This window comes from Panthera onca, chromosome D2 (assembly GCF_046562875.1).
Source record: "Panthera onca isolate mPanOnc1 chromosome D2, mPanOnc1 haplotype 2, whole genome shotgun sequence".
NCBI lineage: Eukaryota > Metazoa > Chordata > Mammalia > Carnivora > Felidae > Panthera > Panthera onca.
Genome location: NC_138349.1, coordinates 16,437,018 through 16,451,452, shown reverse-complemented (window position 1 = coordinate 16,451,452; position 14,435 = coordinate 16,437,018). Strand labels below are relative to the sequence as shown.

General features: G+C 47.8%; 1 protein-coding gene across 19 annotated transcripts in view; it reads right to left on the bottom strand.

Annotated features, from left to right (window-relative positions):
• ABLIM1 (actin binding LIM protein 1) overlaps positions 1 to 14,435 on the bottom strand; it is a 295,000-nt gene that overhangs the window by 94,772 nt on the left and 185,793 nt on the right. For all 19 annotated transcript variants that reach the window (XM_078434857.2, XM_060641411.3, XM_060641417.3 and 16 more), the window contains exons 5-6: positions 3,420 to 3,546; positions 1,661 to 1,754 (exon numbers count right to left, since the gene is read on the bottom strand). In XM_078434857.2, coding sequence (XP_078290983.1) covers positions 1,661 to 1,754; positions 3,420 to 3,546 — 221 coding nt within the window. The remainder of the gene's footprint in view (positions 1 to 1,660; positions 1,755 to 3,419; positions 3,547 to 14,435) is intronic.

Below are 14,435 nucleotides of genomic sequence, written 5' to 3'. Positions count from 1 at the left end.
GTTCATCCATGCTGTAGCAGGTATCATAACCCCTTCCGTTTTAAGGCTGAGTATTATTCCTTGTCTGTATATACTACGTGTTGTTGGTCCGTTCACCCGTGCGTGGACACTGGGTTGTTTCCACCTGCTGGCTGTTGTGAACAGAGCTGCTATGGGTGTGGTTTTACGTGCATCTGAGGACTCCCGCGCATTCTTTATACAGCGATGTAATCCAGTCGCTTTCAGCTCCAGCCATCAGGGCTTCAATGGCTTCCCAGCATTCTTAGGATAAAGCCCAAATTCCTGAATAGGACTCTGGAGGTCCTCTTGCTCTGACCCCTCCCCACTCCTCTAGCATCATCTCCCACACCTGCGCTCCTGCCCATCTGGCTTTTTGTTTCATGCTCTGCTGTGCCTGTCCTCGCCTCTGGGCCTCTAGGGAGGCTGTTCCCTCTTCCTGGAACACCCTTCCCCTGGGTAAGATGCAAGTGTGCGTTAACAGTCACTTCCTTATCACCCGAATCCAATTAGCTACCCTGGGCCCTGGTGCAGAGCCAACGCCGGCCCCTCCATGTTTCCTGGAAAGAAAGGCACCCCAGAGCTTGCTGTGGGATTAGGAAAACTAAGCTAGACCTTGCTGTGCAATCCCACGGAGGCTGCCCAGAGACACTTGGGGGCCTCTCAGATTTAGGTCTCGGAAACGCCCCGCTGGGGGGGTTTGAATGTGGTCATGTGGACTCGGTGGCCTGTGTCTGTCAAAGCTGCAGGACCAGTTGGTGGCCTTCCCAAGCTGCTAGGCGTCCTGACTTACCTCTGCCCAGGACACATTCTCCACCCCGAAATGTGTGATGGTATGAGGCAATCTTTTGTTTCGTATCAGAGCGGGTTAACACCCCACAGGCCTGTAAGAAGCGGGGGGGGGGGGGGGGGGGGGGGGGGGGGGGTAGGCAGTGACTCCCTCTGCCTCTGAACTCCGGCCCCTGATTCCACAGCACGGGCTCCGCTCAGCCCAGAGGCGGCAGCTGGTGGGGCCGCTGCGGAGAAAGCAGGAAGCAGGTTCTGTGGCACAAGGCAGACACACCTGAACCCGCCAGACTCTGGTTCGGCCCGAGCCGCAGGGAGTTCTGGGTCACGCAGGATGTGGTTTTCTTAAGGGTGGGGAGGTGTAGGCCTTCACTTTCCACCCGCCCTTTCTTTTCCTCACTTCGATTCTGAGCCCTTGCCCCCCGAGTCCGTGCACTCTCACGTGCACACGCGCACAGTGCAAGAGCACGCCTGTATACGCACACACCCCCCCGGACAAGCCCACACACGTGTGCTCCCACACAGGCCCACACACTGACACACAGGCGGCTCGAACGCGCTCTTTGTTTCCCATTTTCTGACTCCTAAAACCAGTCTAATATACCTCTTCCTTCTACATAGTTCCTAATAGTCCCCTTATCTCTTTTGATAAATTGTCCCTCTCTCCAATTTCCACATGAACAATTAGCAGCAACCGCCTGAAAGGCAATACACGTTAAATCGCGAAGAGATCAGTCAGCTCCCAGTACTTTCTTTCCTCCACGGGTAAAGATGAAAGAAAAAAACAAAACAAAACGGTGGAAGAGCCTCTTTTGTGGTTCTGCCGACCTCTGAGGAAGACGATGGTAGCTTCGAAGGCATCTCGTGTGTCACTTACCTCCAGGACTTTCCCTGTGATAAACTGGTGACAGGCTTCACATTTCACCCCAAAGAGCCCCTGGTAGTCCTTTTCACAGTAGGGAGCGCCGTCCCTGCAACACAAGAGTTCAGGTCCTGAGAGGGCCGAGGGGCCCGGAAGACGCCAGACCCACACTTCCCGGGGCCCTTTTCCACAGAAGGTGGTAGGGCGTGATGCTCTCCCGCCCAGCATTCACAGGCCGGGAGATCTGGTCAGGCGTGATCAAAGTGCACGAAGCCACACGACGCGGAGGGACGGCTGTGGTTCTCTGGGCTCCACAGAAAGAACAGCCAAACCGCCACATGATTACCACGGCTGCTTCCCTGTTGTCTCGGACCCAACGAGCAAAACACGGGCGCCATTCTCTTTCACCACCAGGCCAGATGGGCTTCAGACGCGGTGTCAGCGTGCACCCTCCCCCCACCACCTCCTGGAGCTCACAGGCCGGAGCCTGGGACGCCAAGTCCTCAGCCCTCAGGAGGCCCCAGGGGCACAGGGCCTTCTCACTCAGCCTCTCCAACCCTCCTTATTTATTTCTCTGAGCACAGAAAAAATACAGTTTTCTATGTATGCCCTTGAGTGGAAAAGTTCAGAAGCACCACGGTAGACATCTCAATGACCTACCCCCCGCACAGCCTTCTGCGTTCACTTAACAGCTGGTCATTTTTCTCTTTCTTCTTACTCTGGCTGTGTGTCAGAATCATCTGTGAAGCTTTTTCCTTCTGATACAGGCGTTTCAGCTTCACCCAGGACTACAGAATTAGATTTCTAGGCGGTGGGGCCCCCGCTACTTTTTTGTTTGTTTTTTGTTTCACTGTATTCTTAAATTTTTTTTTGAAGAGCGGATATATATTTACCTGGTTGAAATGAATATTTTTTAAGCATAGAAAGGTTTAGTGAGGAAAATAAATTTTCCCTCATTGCCTTCGGACCCCCCCCCCCCACTCATTCTTCCCTCCTTCAATCAAAAGGGAGCCACTGTAGGGGCGCCTGGGTGGCTCCTGTCAGTTGAGCGTCCCACTCTTGGTTTCGGTCAGGTTGCGATCTCGTGGTTTGTGGGATCGAGCCCCGTGTCGAGCTCCACGCTGACGGTGTGGAGCCTGCTTGGGATTCCTTCTCTCCCTCTGCCCCTCCCCCGCTGTCTCTCTCAAAATAAATTTTACAAACTTAAAAAAGAAAGGTAACCACTGTAACTCGTTTCTCCAAGCTACCTTATAAAAACAAAACAAAATAAAACTTCACTTTAGCTGTTACACCAGCACCTGACTCTAACACGAACCCGTTCCCTGGTGGGTTGGATTATGCATTGGTCCCAATGGGCTCAGTGCTTAGACCCTGTGTGGTTTTTTTTTTTTAGGGCAGGGGGGGGTGGGGGGGGGTGTCAAACACATTCAAGACCTAGAGGAGGAGCAAGGTCTACTAGTTCCAAATAGGAAAAGAAAAAAGGTTAGGGAAAGTAAAATTACTAAAGAATTGATTATAACATACAGTGTAACATTATGTCAGTTTTGTTCGTTAAATTAGGCAGTGACTGACATCTCATTAAATTCATTGCAGGCAAACTATAGGGACGGCAGAAGAATAAAATTCCTTTTATAAAAACAAAAACGTAGCACAGTGAAAGTTCCTATTGATTATGGGGTGTGAATGCCTTTATGTCCAATGGGGTGGGGTGGGGGTTCCCCTCCCCAGAGCAGGCCCCACTGGAAGGATCCCACGGCCTGTGCCCCGATCTTACTTGCTGATGTACTCCCCGGTGAGAACCTTCCCACAGGACTTGCATTTAAAGCACCCCAAGTGCCACTGCTTCTCCAGGGCCAGCAGCGCCTGCCCGTTCTTGATGTCCCTTCCACAGCCAGCACAATCTGGAAAAGAGCAGAAGCCAGCAGTGACTCCCACGTTTGTTCCGCTAAGTCCACGCACGCGGGCCAGCTCTGAAGCCCAGCCTGCGCCCGTCCCACACTCAACAGATATTTACCGAGGCACCACGTCCTTCCCCTCTTTCCTGCACCAAGTCCTTGCCATCCTCACATAGCACGGAACCTTCACGAACCTCAGTGGATCCACGGGGAGGGATGTCCTTCATCCGTTTATTTCCTTGGGGATTATGTAAATACCCTCTGAGCTCCAGCTGGCCCAGAGGATATTTAATTACGTTGTCTTGGCCGTGATTTTTCAGGAAGCTCTCACAGGCCTTTATTAATTGAGGGCACGTGTGAGAAGCTAAAGATCTCAGGCAGGATGCCTCACTTCACAATATATATGCGATTCCTGGAAAGGAGCCCATGAATTTCATTCTTGTAAATGGGCCTCTCGACTTCCTTATCATCCTAAACCAGACTTTGGAAGATTTGTGATCATCAGTTTAACAGCTCTGAATGCCCTAGCTTTAAATTCTCCATGGCAGGCTCCTGTGAAGCAGAGGAAGGAGAAAGTGTTTCTTTGTGGGAAAGGGCGTGGGCTCTGGAAGGAGCAAGGTCTGGTTCTGAACCCAGCTCAGCAACTTGCTGGCTGGCCAGCCACGTGACCGGGCCGGTTCTCCCCCTCTCTAAGCCTTGGTTTCCTCGGATGGAAGCCGGGATGCCACTAACACGTGTCTCAAGCCTCCAATGAGGATTCGATGAAATAATGGAGTTAACGCAGCGGCTGGCACATGGCAAGTGGCCCTATAAACGTTTCCCAGTCTTGGAATTGCCATTATTCTGATTATTAAATACTTCATTGTTAGAGAAGTTGAGCATTTAAAAGAACCCAGGAGAACGTCAACTAATGCAACCTTTTTGAAAAGCAACATAAACGTCCACAGACATTTAAAGTCAATGTATCTGAGCAAATGAAACGGCGCATTGCTGGGAGACTGGCCAGCACGTCCCCAGCTGATTGTAGGAAACACCCATGGAATGAAGCGATGCCCAGACAAGGCCACTCGGGCACACAAAACGATGAAACACCCCCCTCTTCCGACCACACGTGTGACTGCTGCTCCTTTGCTGGTGACACTCCTGACCCTACTTTAACTCTCCCTCCTCCCAGAAAAACTTAAGAGATGCCCACTGACCTGCCTCGGCATCTTGCCGGTACACGGCCCAGAACTGCTCCCGCGGCCCCGACTCCTCCCTGCTACCACTCAGCAAGAGCTCCCACCCTATGACAGTCCTCCAGGGATGGCTCGCCATTCCCCTGTGTTCTCCCTTGGAGCAGTTTCAGTTAACTGGGCTTCTCCTCCTCCTGGTCCTCGTCCTCCTCCTCCTCTCCTCTCCTCCTTTATCTTTGTGACTACAGGCGTGTTTCTGGTGATCTTGGCCAGTGGGTATTAACACACCTTTGGATCCGGCAAGTTCATGTCTAATACTTCAGTCTACAAATACGCTTGCAAATGAGCGTGCGTGCGTGTGTGTCTGGCGTGTATGTTTTCCCTGAAGAAAATAAACGTATTCCCTGCGGCACTTTTATAACAACAAAACCGAAAACAGCCTATATGGACGTTAATGACGAACTGGTGAAATTAATTATAGTACAGTCCGTAATGGAACACTATATCCTATTGAAAAGAATGAGGTTGATGTGTGTCTGACATGGAAACGTGTCCAAAACAGACGAAGTTGAAAAAGGCAACCTGTGGAACAGTATGCGTAACAGAAGCTCCTTTATAAAAAATTAGCAAACTGTACGTGTTTGTACACATGCCTGTATATGAAATAAAACATTTCTTGGAAAAAAAAAAGAAATTCCTAACATAGTTCCTTCTGTGGAGAAGGACTTTTTTACTTCACATCCTCTGTGTTGTTTGAATTATTATTTTTGTTACCCTGAGAATGTAAAAAAGAAAAAAAAAGTTAAGCAAATATTTATAAAGTTAAAAACATAATTGCTATACAAGTTCTAAATATTGCAGATTAGAATTTCTGTAAGTATAGCCCATTATTAGCTGAATGTGTATTATATGATCACAAAGGATTATTATTATTATTTTTTAAAGCAGGAGGAGTTTATAGGTTTCCCGGAAACTCCTGGTAGTTTACTGCAAGGATAAAAATGGAAGGCCATGATATTTGTCCATAAATACAATTTTTAAAGGTTAGGAGCACAGGATGAGTTTAAGATGAATTGACAGTTTTTAATCCAAGTTGAACTGAATTTTTCATTCCTCTGGTTAGATACGTCCACTAGGTGGCAGTAAAGATTTAAAGTACCAAGGAAGCTGCTGCTTGGTAGATTTTTTTTTTTAATTCAGAAAATAAATTTTAGAGATGGCTTTCAATTCTACAAACTGAAGACAGTTGGGCTCAGGGGGGGGTTGGTGGAGCCATATGGGGTCTCCTCTTGCGCAGCGCTGAGATCTTGGGAGATGGGAGGCCTGGAATGGTAAGAGTCCAGGCTTTGGAGTTGGCATCGACGTTAACTCGACGTTAAGTTGGGAAAGTGACAGTCTCTGAACACTCCCTTCTTCATCTGTGAAATGCTGGCCCTCTTCCTAGGTTGTAATGAGGACAAAGACCCTGCACCGGGATGTGCTTTGCACGACACTTGGAACCCTCGGTTCCTGTTAGCTTCTCAACGTGGCTCCACCTTTCCTTGGTAGGAGCGGAGCTGGGACTAGAAACCATGTTTCTGGGTTCTAAGTCTTGTTCTCTGTGCAAACGCATTAATGCCTAGATGTCTCGGAGCTCTGAAAGCAGATGAGACACAATTCGAGAGCAACAGCGACATCTCTGATCATTCTGCATGGAGGGCTTTGGATGAACCAGGCACCATGTGAGGGCTACGGAGACCTGGTACCATTTATTATTCAATCAATTTAGTCCAAGTACCTTGCAGTCTGGAAGCCTCTGACCTCACAGGTGGTGTCCCATACCTCTCAGATCCTCTGTGCCCTGCAGTGTCCCATGGAAGGCAGATGTTCTGGAACTGATTTTGATAATGGTCTGTAGAAAAGCATTCACCGAATGCCGAATGCCTCGAGCCAGGCAGCTGGTAAAGCTGGGCTGGAAACAGAGGCTGGGGATGAGCCTCCTTCATCCCAAACCTTAAGTCATAAATCAAGCAAATCAAAGACCACCTTCTAGAAAGCAGAATACTGGTTCATATCATCTGGTTCAAAGGATTCTGGTACATGTCACAGAGGCTACCCATTCATTCCTCTCTGGGCAAAACCATAAACTCTCCACTTAAGCCTGATGTCACACATGGCCTGATGGGCAAAGTGGGAAAGATGCAGGGACAAAATGATTCGTGCTGGACTGTTCCCTTCTCCCATGCTCATCCCAACTAAGCTCTTTTATAAAGAACAAAATGTCCTACTCTGTATCTTCATGTTTTTCAGCTGTTGAGAAAATTGTTTCCACATCACTGAAGCAGCTGCCGATAAATATAGAAAGCTGGTGATTGGCGCTGGAATTATTGCCAAAGTCAGAAATAGGTGAATGTGAAGCAGCATCAAGGAATTCAAATCCTCTAGCAACTCGCCAATATCCCAGCAAAAGCAACTAATGACCAAACGTGGCAATAGAAAAAAAAAAAAAAACCAACTGTAAATATTCTGCCCCAAGCCTTTCATTCTTGGCAATAAGAGCCAAGAGAAGAGTAAGAATTTGGCTACTTATGTCCATGTTAAACTAACATCCAACTACACACCTCGTTCCATATTCCATATTTGTATCATTTTGTTCAAAGGCAATAAACATCCTTGAGAACAGGGGTCCTGTCTCTCTCTCTCTCTATTTTTTTTTTTTTTTTTTTTTTGGCATAGGGTCATGGACACCTGGGCTTCAAAAGTTTTGAAGTCGGAGAAGGTGACAAATGGCTCTCAGAAAATAAACTTGCATTCCCAAGCTGAAAAAGATGTCATCACTTGGGCAGCACTTAAGGTCCTATCAGATTGGGTACCTCTGATCTCCTTGAGAACTACTTCTGTCTTCTCAAGAATTCCTCACTTGGGAAAAGTAAGGGCCCCAAAGACGTCTTACTCTGTGAAGATGCCTCTCTGGAGATGACGGTTGAGGACACGGAGGTCTAGGAAAGAAAACCATGTGGTAACGAAATCCCCACCCCCACCTTCCTAGGCCTGCCGGCTTCAGTCATGCCCAGAACCATTAACAAAGCTGGACATTGCCATTCATAGTAGCTACGCAGCTGGGATCAAAACTTTTAGAAGACAGAATGGGAATTTTCCTAGTGTCTTGGCATTTTGGGCCACGGTCTCAGAGCTGAAGACGATGGTGATAAATATTCCATCTCCCAAGGAAGGGTGCCAGGAATCCCTACAGGACTTTCCAAAAGACAGTAGGATCCAACTGATGACTACCAACCCCTATTACCCACCTACCTCTGAAATCAGAGATTTGGAAAGGCACAGAGGAGTCAGCGGGGAGCTGTCCACACAGCAGGAGTGTGGCGGTGTTCTCTCCCCTCTGCTGTGACAGGGATTTAGAGGCCCCGGGGAGAAGGACCTAGATGTTTACTGAGTGGGAAAGCTCAGGCTCTAGTGCTGCTGTGGGTCCGAGAGAAGCTTGATGTTAGAGTTCTTAGAACAAACCGATTGGGGTGTCCTGGAGCCTGGAAGCATTCATAAACAAAAAACCTAGAGCCTGATGAATTTGGAAGATTTGGAAAGCAGGAAGCTGGTTGGAGCCCCCCCGAATGGCAGGCTAAGGAGAGGCTGGAGTGGGACTGGCATACACTTCTACCATTTGGCTCCCTGGGGATGCACTCGTGTCCTGTGGCTGGTGCCTACGCCCAAGCATCTGGAATGAACCCACAGGAGAAAGCTGTCTGCGGAGGGTGGGGGACTTCATTAGTAAGAGGCTAGGAGACCACTAGGCAGCAGGACCTGAATTTGTTGCAAGAGGCTAACCAGAAATTGCATGCTTTTGTTCAAGAACTCAAATTGCACCCCATAAAAAAAGGTCTCCAACCGTGTTAGCGGAGACAGAAGCATGACCATACCAGATTTCTAACACCTTGTCCCTTCTACCTCCAAATCCCTGCCCCTGCCTGGTCCCCAAAGAGCCACAGGATAGGAAGGAGGTATAGAAGGAGGTAAAGAAGAGGTTATGCCCACTGTAGGTCTCCGGTTTGGGTCGGATCTGAGCTGGGAAAAGGTGTGGCTCTGGGATGGATGAGAGAATCGAGTTTTCAATAGGTGAGGACTTCCAGGAGCCGAAAGTGACCAGAAAGCTATGGGATCTAAGACACGATCAAGGGTGGGAAAGGGAATTCTGGATAATAAAAGTAATGATAGGGAAAAAGAAGGCTGTTCACTGTTGTGTCCAATGTGTGCTTTGGCCTGTTCTACACACAAATTGTGCCTGTCCCAGCGGTCAAGGGTTTTGGAGGCAGAGAGACGTGGAGTGGAAGTCCAGCTCGGACGCTGAGCCAAGGGACCTTGGGCAGGCTAGGTATCCACTGGCCATCAGTTTCTTCCCCTGGAAAATGGGTAGGCTGGCAGCACCCGCCTTCCTGGGCCACCGTGAAGACTGGAGAGAGTGTGGGCACACGTAAACACTCAGCGTCTGTTCTCAAAGGTGCAACAGTCTCACAAAACCTGCATTTCATCACCCCCTTAACAAACAGGCAAGGCCCACTGTCAGCCTCTGGGGGAGGCATTTTGGTTTCTCTGGATCCATCATTATCATCATATTAACATTACTATCATTGTAGTTATTGTTCAGCTCGTAACTTTTGAAAGGTCTTGTGCGTCTGTTCTCTCAACCCCCTCTCAGGGCTCACGCTCACCTAGAAGGGCGGTGATTATCTGGATTTTACAGATCACAGAGCATTTGAGAGCAGGAGGGACCTTCAAGCCCATGTGATGCAAACGCTTCACTTTACACACAGCCGACGAAGGCCCAGGGTGGCCCTTGGCTTTTCACGCAGCCACACAGCTCAACAGTGTCCGATTAACTGCACAGTGGGAATCTTCTATTTGCAAAGGCACATGAACCCAGGACTTTACAGTGGGCGGGGCTTCTCAGAACCTAGACGTCCAATCACAGGTTTGTTTTCCTGATTCTAGTCTCTTGTGCTATCAGTGGGCAAAACCAGCCAGGGGGGAACTGGAATACGAAGTGTTCACCGGAGGGGAAAGCCTGTGTAAGTGGAGAATTATTGTGAAAACGATGTAAATCATAAAAGGGACCAGAAAAAGACTTTCCCAATTTAACTGATGCTTGCTGAGATCCTGTGAGGTTATAAAAAGTCCACAGAGGGGCGCCTGGGTGGCTCAGCCGATTCAGCGTCCAACTCTTGATTTCAGCTCAGGTCATGATCTCACAGTTCCTGAGTTCGAGCCCTGCTTCAGGCTCTGTGCTGACGGTGCGGAGACTGCTTGGGATTCTCTGTCTACTTCTCCGCTCCTCTGCCGCTTGAGCTCACTCTCTCTCTCTCAAAATAAATAAAGAAACTTAAAAAAATAATAAATAAAATGTCCGCAAGTATTTTGAGTCAGTTCTGAGTATCTCTTTCCTTTACTGAAAAAAAATTTTTTTAATTAAGAACGAAAGGAAATCACCTTTAAGCATTTAAACTGCTGCCCATGTAAGTTCCAGAAAATTCAAGCTTTCCCTGGAATCCTTTTTTAAAAATAATACTGGACAAGAAACTCGATTTGTCATCACCGAAGATTAGCACACAAGTTCATGGCTATACACGGGGAGGAAAAATAAACAGAAGCAAAATCATTTCAGATTTAGATTGTTATTATTAGAAAGTAGAGTAAGGCTTTGGAGACCCTATAAAATATTCAAGTGGTGTCCTTTTAATAGACTGCTAACTAGAGGCACTTCATCCCTGGGCCAGGACTCAAGAGCTCCGGGAAAAAGAAAACAAAAACCAAATTTCAGTTCCAGAGTTTGGCTACCTTCAGATCCTGAATTTTGATGACACTGGATCTTGTCATTCAACTGTTCCTACAGGACACAGATTTCTCATTATCTGTGTGATAACATGGTAACAGCAGCAAGCTAGAGAGCAGCTGTTCTATCCAAAACAGAGGCAAAGGGGGGACGCAACAGAAGAGTGACCTGATTCTCTTAGGTTAACAAGCTGCCTTCTACACAAGCCTTTAACACATGTCGGGTCAGCCTCTGACACGTGGGTTCCTTCACGGGAATAACACTTTGGAGGCCTGTGGCTCACTTTGCTAGGGTTTCCATCCCTCCACAGAGTCTAAATGTCAATTGCCACCTGTTGTCACTTTTGAACTGACACTGACTGAATCTGTGTTAATAGCCTGGCCTTTTTTTTTTTTTTTATAGACCCTTCAGTTTGTAACCCATAGATTACAAAACGAAAACATCCAGATTCTCCTGAAGTTATTTTTAAAACTAAGAGTTAGCCTAGGGTTTAACATCTTTAAGATATAGAAGATTTGGGTATTTGAAAACACTTCTCCTTGACCAAAAAGGGCACATTATACTGAGTAGTGACAGGAATGTCAATCGAACACATGGATAGGGTGGAATGTTGATTTCCTTTCATCGTCTAGGCTGTTCAGTGTGGTCCCGTTCCAGACCAGACCTCTCTGAGTAGACGGATGTTGACTGTCCACAGGCCAGTTTTGGAAAAACAACCAAGTCACAGAAATGAGCCCACAATTGACTTTTCTAGCATGTCATGGCAGATACCATGGGTGTGGGGTCACCGTAAGAAAGGGCAGGGAGAGGCCCAAACACAAGGTGAAACTGTGAGCATGTTAGGCTAAGCACTTCTCAAGAATCGGTTTTAAAAAGCACTTTCTGGGGGCGCCTGGGTGGCTCAGTCGGTTAAGCGGCCGGCTTCGGCTCAGGTCATGATCTCGTGGTCCGTGAGTTCGAGCCCCATGTCGGGCTCTGTGCTGACAGCTCAGAGCCTGGAGCCTGTTTCAGATTCTGTGTCTCCCTCTCTCTGACCCTCCCTCGTTCATGCTCTGTCTCTGTCTCAAAAGTAAACGTTAAAAAAAATTTTTTTTTTAAATAAAAAAATAAAAAGCACTTTCTGACTTCTGAAATTCTATGCTGCCAGTAACCAAAAAGCAGTATGAAGTCATAAGATAAATACTGGCGGGGGCAGGGGGTATGTGGGAAAGTTCAGGAAGGTACAACGTACTTGCCACTCTGTGGCCAAAGGGGTCTCAATGCCATAAGTAATTTACATCTCAAATCTCTAAAAATAAATTATTTTAAGAGGTGATGTGCTGCCTAATATGTCACCTTGAATCAGACTTTTCCATAATCTCTCATGTCCCTGCTTAGGTCAGCTGTGCCCTTTGCGGTCTCGATGGCCACGATGGAAATATCACAAGCCAGAGCAGCCTCGGACCTGCTATTTTAAGTGAAGGTTCTTGTTGTCTTTGGAAAACAATACCGCGCAACAAAACACGTTTTCATGGGCCATAATAGCAACACTTTGTCAGCCTTCCTCAGGAAAGCTGAAGGCAGGCCTGGCAAGCCATTTTCCAAGTCCTATAAACCCTATCTTTCATTCTTTTAAGTGGAGTATCATATATGCTCAAGGAATTTCAGTTACTTGGCCCGTAATCTTCATAAATACAGACCATTTACCCATTGAAAACTTCCAATTCTGATCCCTAGGCCAGCACTCACAGAATTCTGCGGGGAGTTATTATGGATTCTCAGGGGTAGGAAGCCCTCTCCTCTACCTAGTACCGTGTGTGTGTTTTTCCCATGTTCATGACCAGGATCTGAACAGGGAATTCAAAGGAGCCAGACCGTTTGCCTTTCTTCTCCATGGATTTGGCACCAGCCCAGACCTGCACCCCGAAAGCATCAGACTGGAGAGTCTGAGAATCTCCGCTAGTTGCCTTTGGATGATGGCTTTGAACGGCCCATAGACATGCCATGGCCCTCGGCACCCGGCTCAGCACTGGTTCCAACGGGCCTTATTTCCCACTGTGCTTCCCATGGCCTGCTTGCCATGGGTGAGCGCTCCGGGTGCCTTACGTACAGGGAGAATGCCAGATATTTGAGACCATGCATATTTGAGACTGAGCATGTACTTCGGAAAGGGTATTGAAAGCTGGTTAGCACTGGTTAGGACGTTCACATCCGCTGCCTTGCATAACAATCTCCTGAACAACCCCTCTGCCATTCTCCAAGCTACGAATAAAAATTATCACATGCTTGTACTTTCCAGAGATGGGATGAGATTCTTTGAGGGGAAATAAAAAACGTGAGCATAAAACGTTAGTTCTGTTTGTCATCTACTCTAATTTTTAGGTTAAGGTCCTCTGAAAGAGAACTCGGCACGTCTGCGTGTGTGTTCCCACGCCCGTCTTCAGAACTCTAACTAAAAAATGGAGGGGGGGGGGGGCTACGTTCATGGAGTAAACCATCACCCTGTTCGGTACATTCACAACTTCAAAATTCCTAGCTAACAATTTCAAAAGCCCAGCGGGTGGAGGACAGGCCCGAAGGCTCACTGCTTTTCGGGCCCGTCCCCTCCACTGTCAGCCTCCATTTGTCTCGTGTGGTCGCTCCGCGTCGTTTCTGATGATGCAAACATCACCGGGATTCACCAGAGATCAAGAGTAGGATTCTCTTTTGACTGCAGATGCCACCGGGACGGCCAGAGGAAATTGGGGCGTCATGGAAACAGAGCCGAACACTACCCGATCGTGGGACGCTCCTGGAAAAGGTTACGGTCACATGGCGGCCTCAAGGATACCGATTTCCAACCTGCACGGGTGAAGAGCTCAGGCCGTGGCTTCAGTGGAGTGGGCATCCTTGCCACGGGGCCTCCCTCGGGAGAGAGTAAATGACTGCTCCCCCAGCCCTCGGCTCCGTGGGCTTGTGGCAGTTTTTTCTGCCTACAGTGAATAATCCAGACAGGCCTTGTGAACACTGCTCGATCCCTGAGCCACCCCTCAAACGGGGAACGGTGAGACGGATGCGTGCGGGAAGACACAACGGACATGTCTGAAGTTCAAAACCTGAGTCCTCCGCACCGCTGATACTCTGCTAGACAGGGTTTAGAAAACTAGGGGTCAGACTTCCACCAGCAGGACTAAGTAGTCCTCTGCTCAAGTTACGGCCAGCAATGGAGGAAGAAAATGAGTGGGAAAGAAGAAGAAAGAGTAGGAGAAGGAACAAACAAGGTGCCCAGACGAAGGCTGCCCCCTGCGGCCATTCAGCGGTGGTCACGCCTCAGCCTGCCACACTGTGAAACATTAGTGGACACCAGCCCAACACTCGCCAGGGGGAGATTCACTGTTTTTGACATTTGGGACAGTCCTCAGCCAACCCCTCTTAAAACTGTACAAGGAGCGACGTGAATTACAAAGAGGAGCTCAAATAATCATCCATGTATGTTCACAGCAGCACTATTCATAACAGCCAAAAAAGATGAATCTGACCTAAATGCTTGTTATAGATGCACAGATAAACAAATCATGTTCTAGCCACATGAAGGAATATTATTCGGCCACGAAAAGGAACGGAGTACTGATAAATGCTACAACCTGTAGGAACCTTGAATACATTAAGCTAAATGGGAGAAGACAGAAACAAAAGGCCACTTAGGTATTCCATTTATACAAAATATTGAGAATCCATAAATATCCAGAAATAGAAGATTGGTGGTTGGCAGGGGCTGGGAGGAGGAAATGGGACTGCTTTATGGATATGGGGTTTTCTTTTGGGGTGATAACAATGTTTTGGAACTAGATAGAGGTTGTGGTTGTATAACATTGTAAATGTTTACTAAAATGTTCACATGAAAATGGTGAATTTTGTTATGTGAACTGCACTTCAACTAAAAA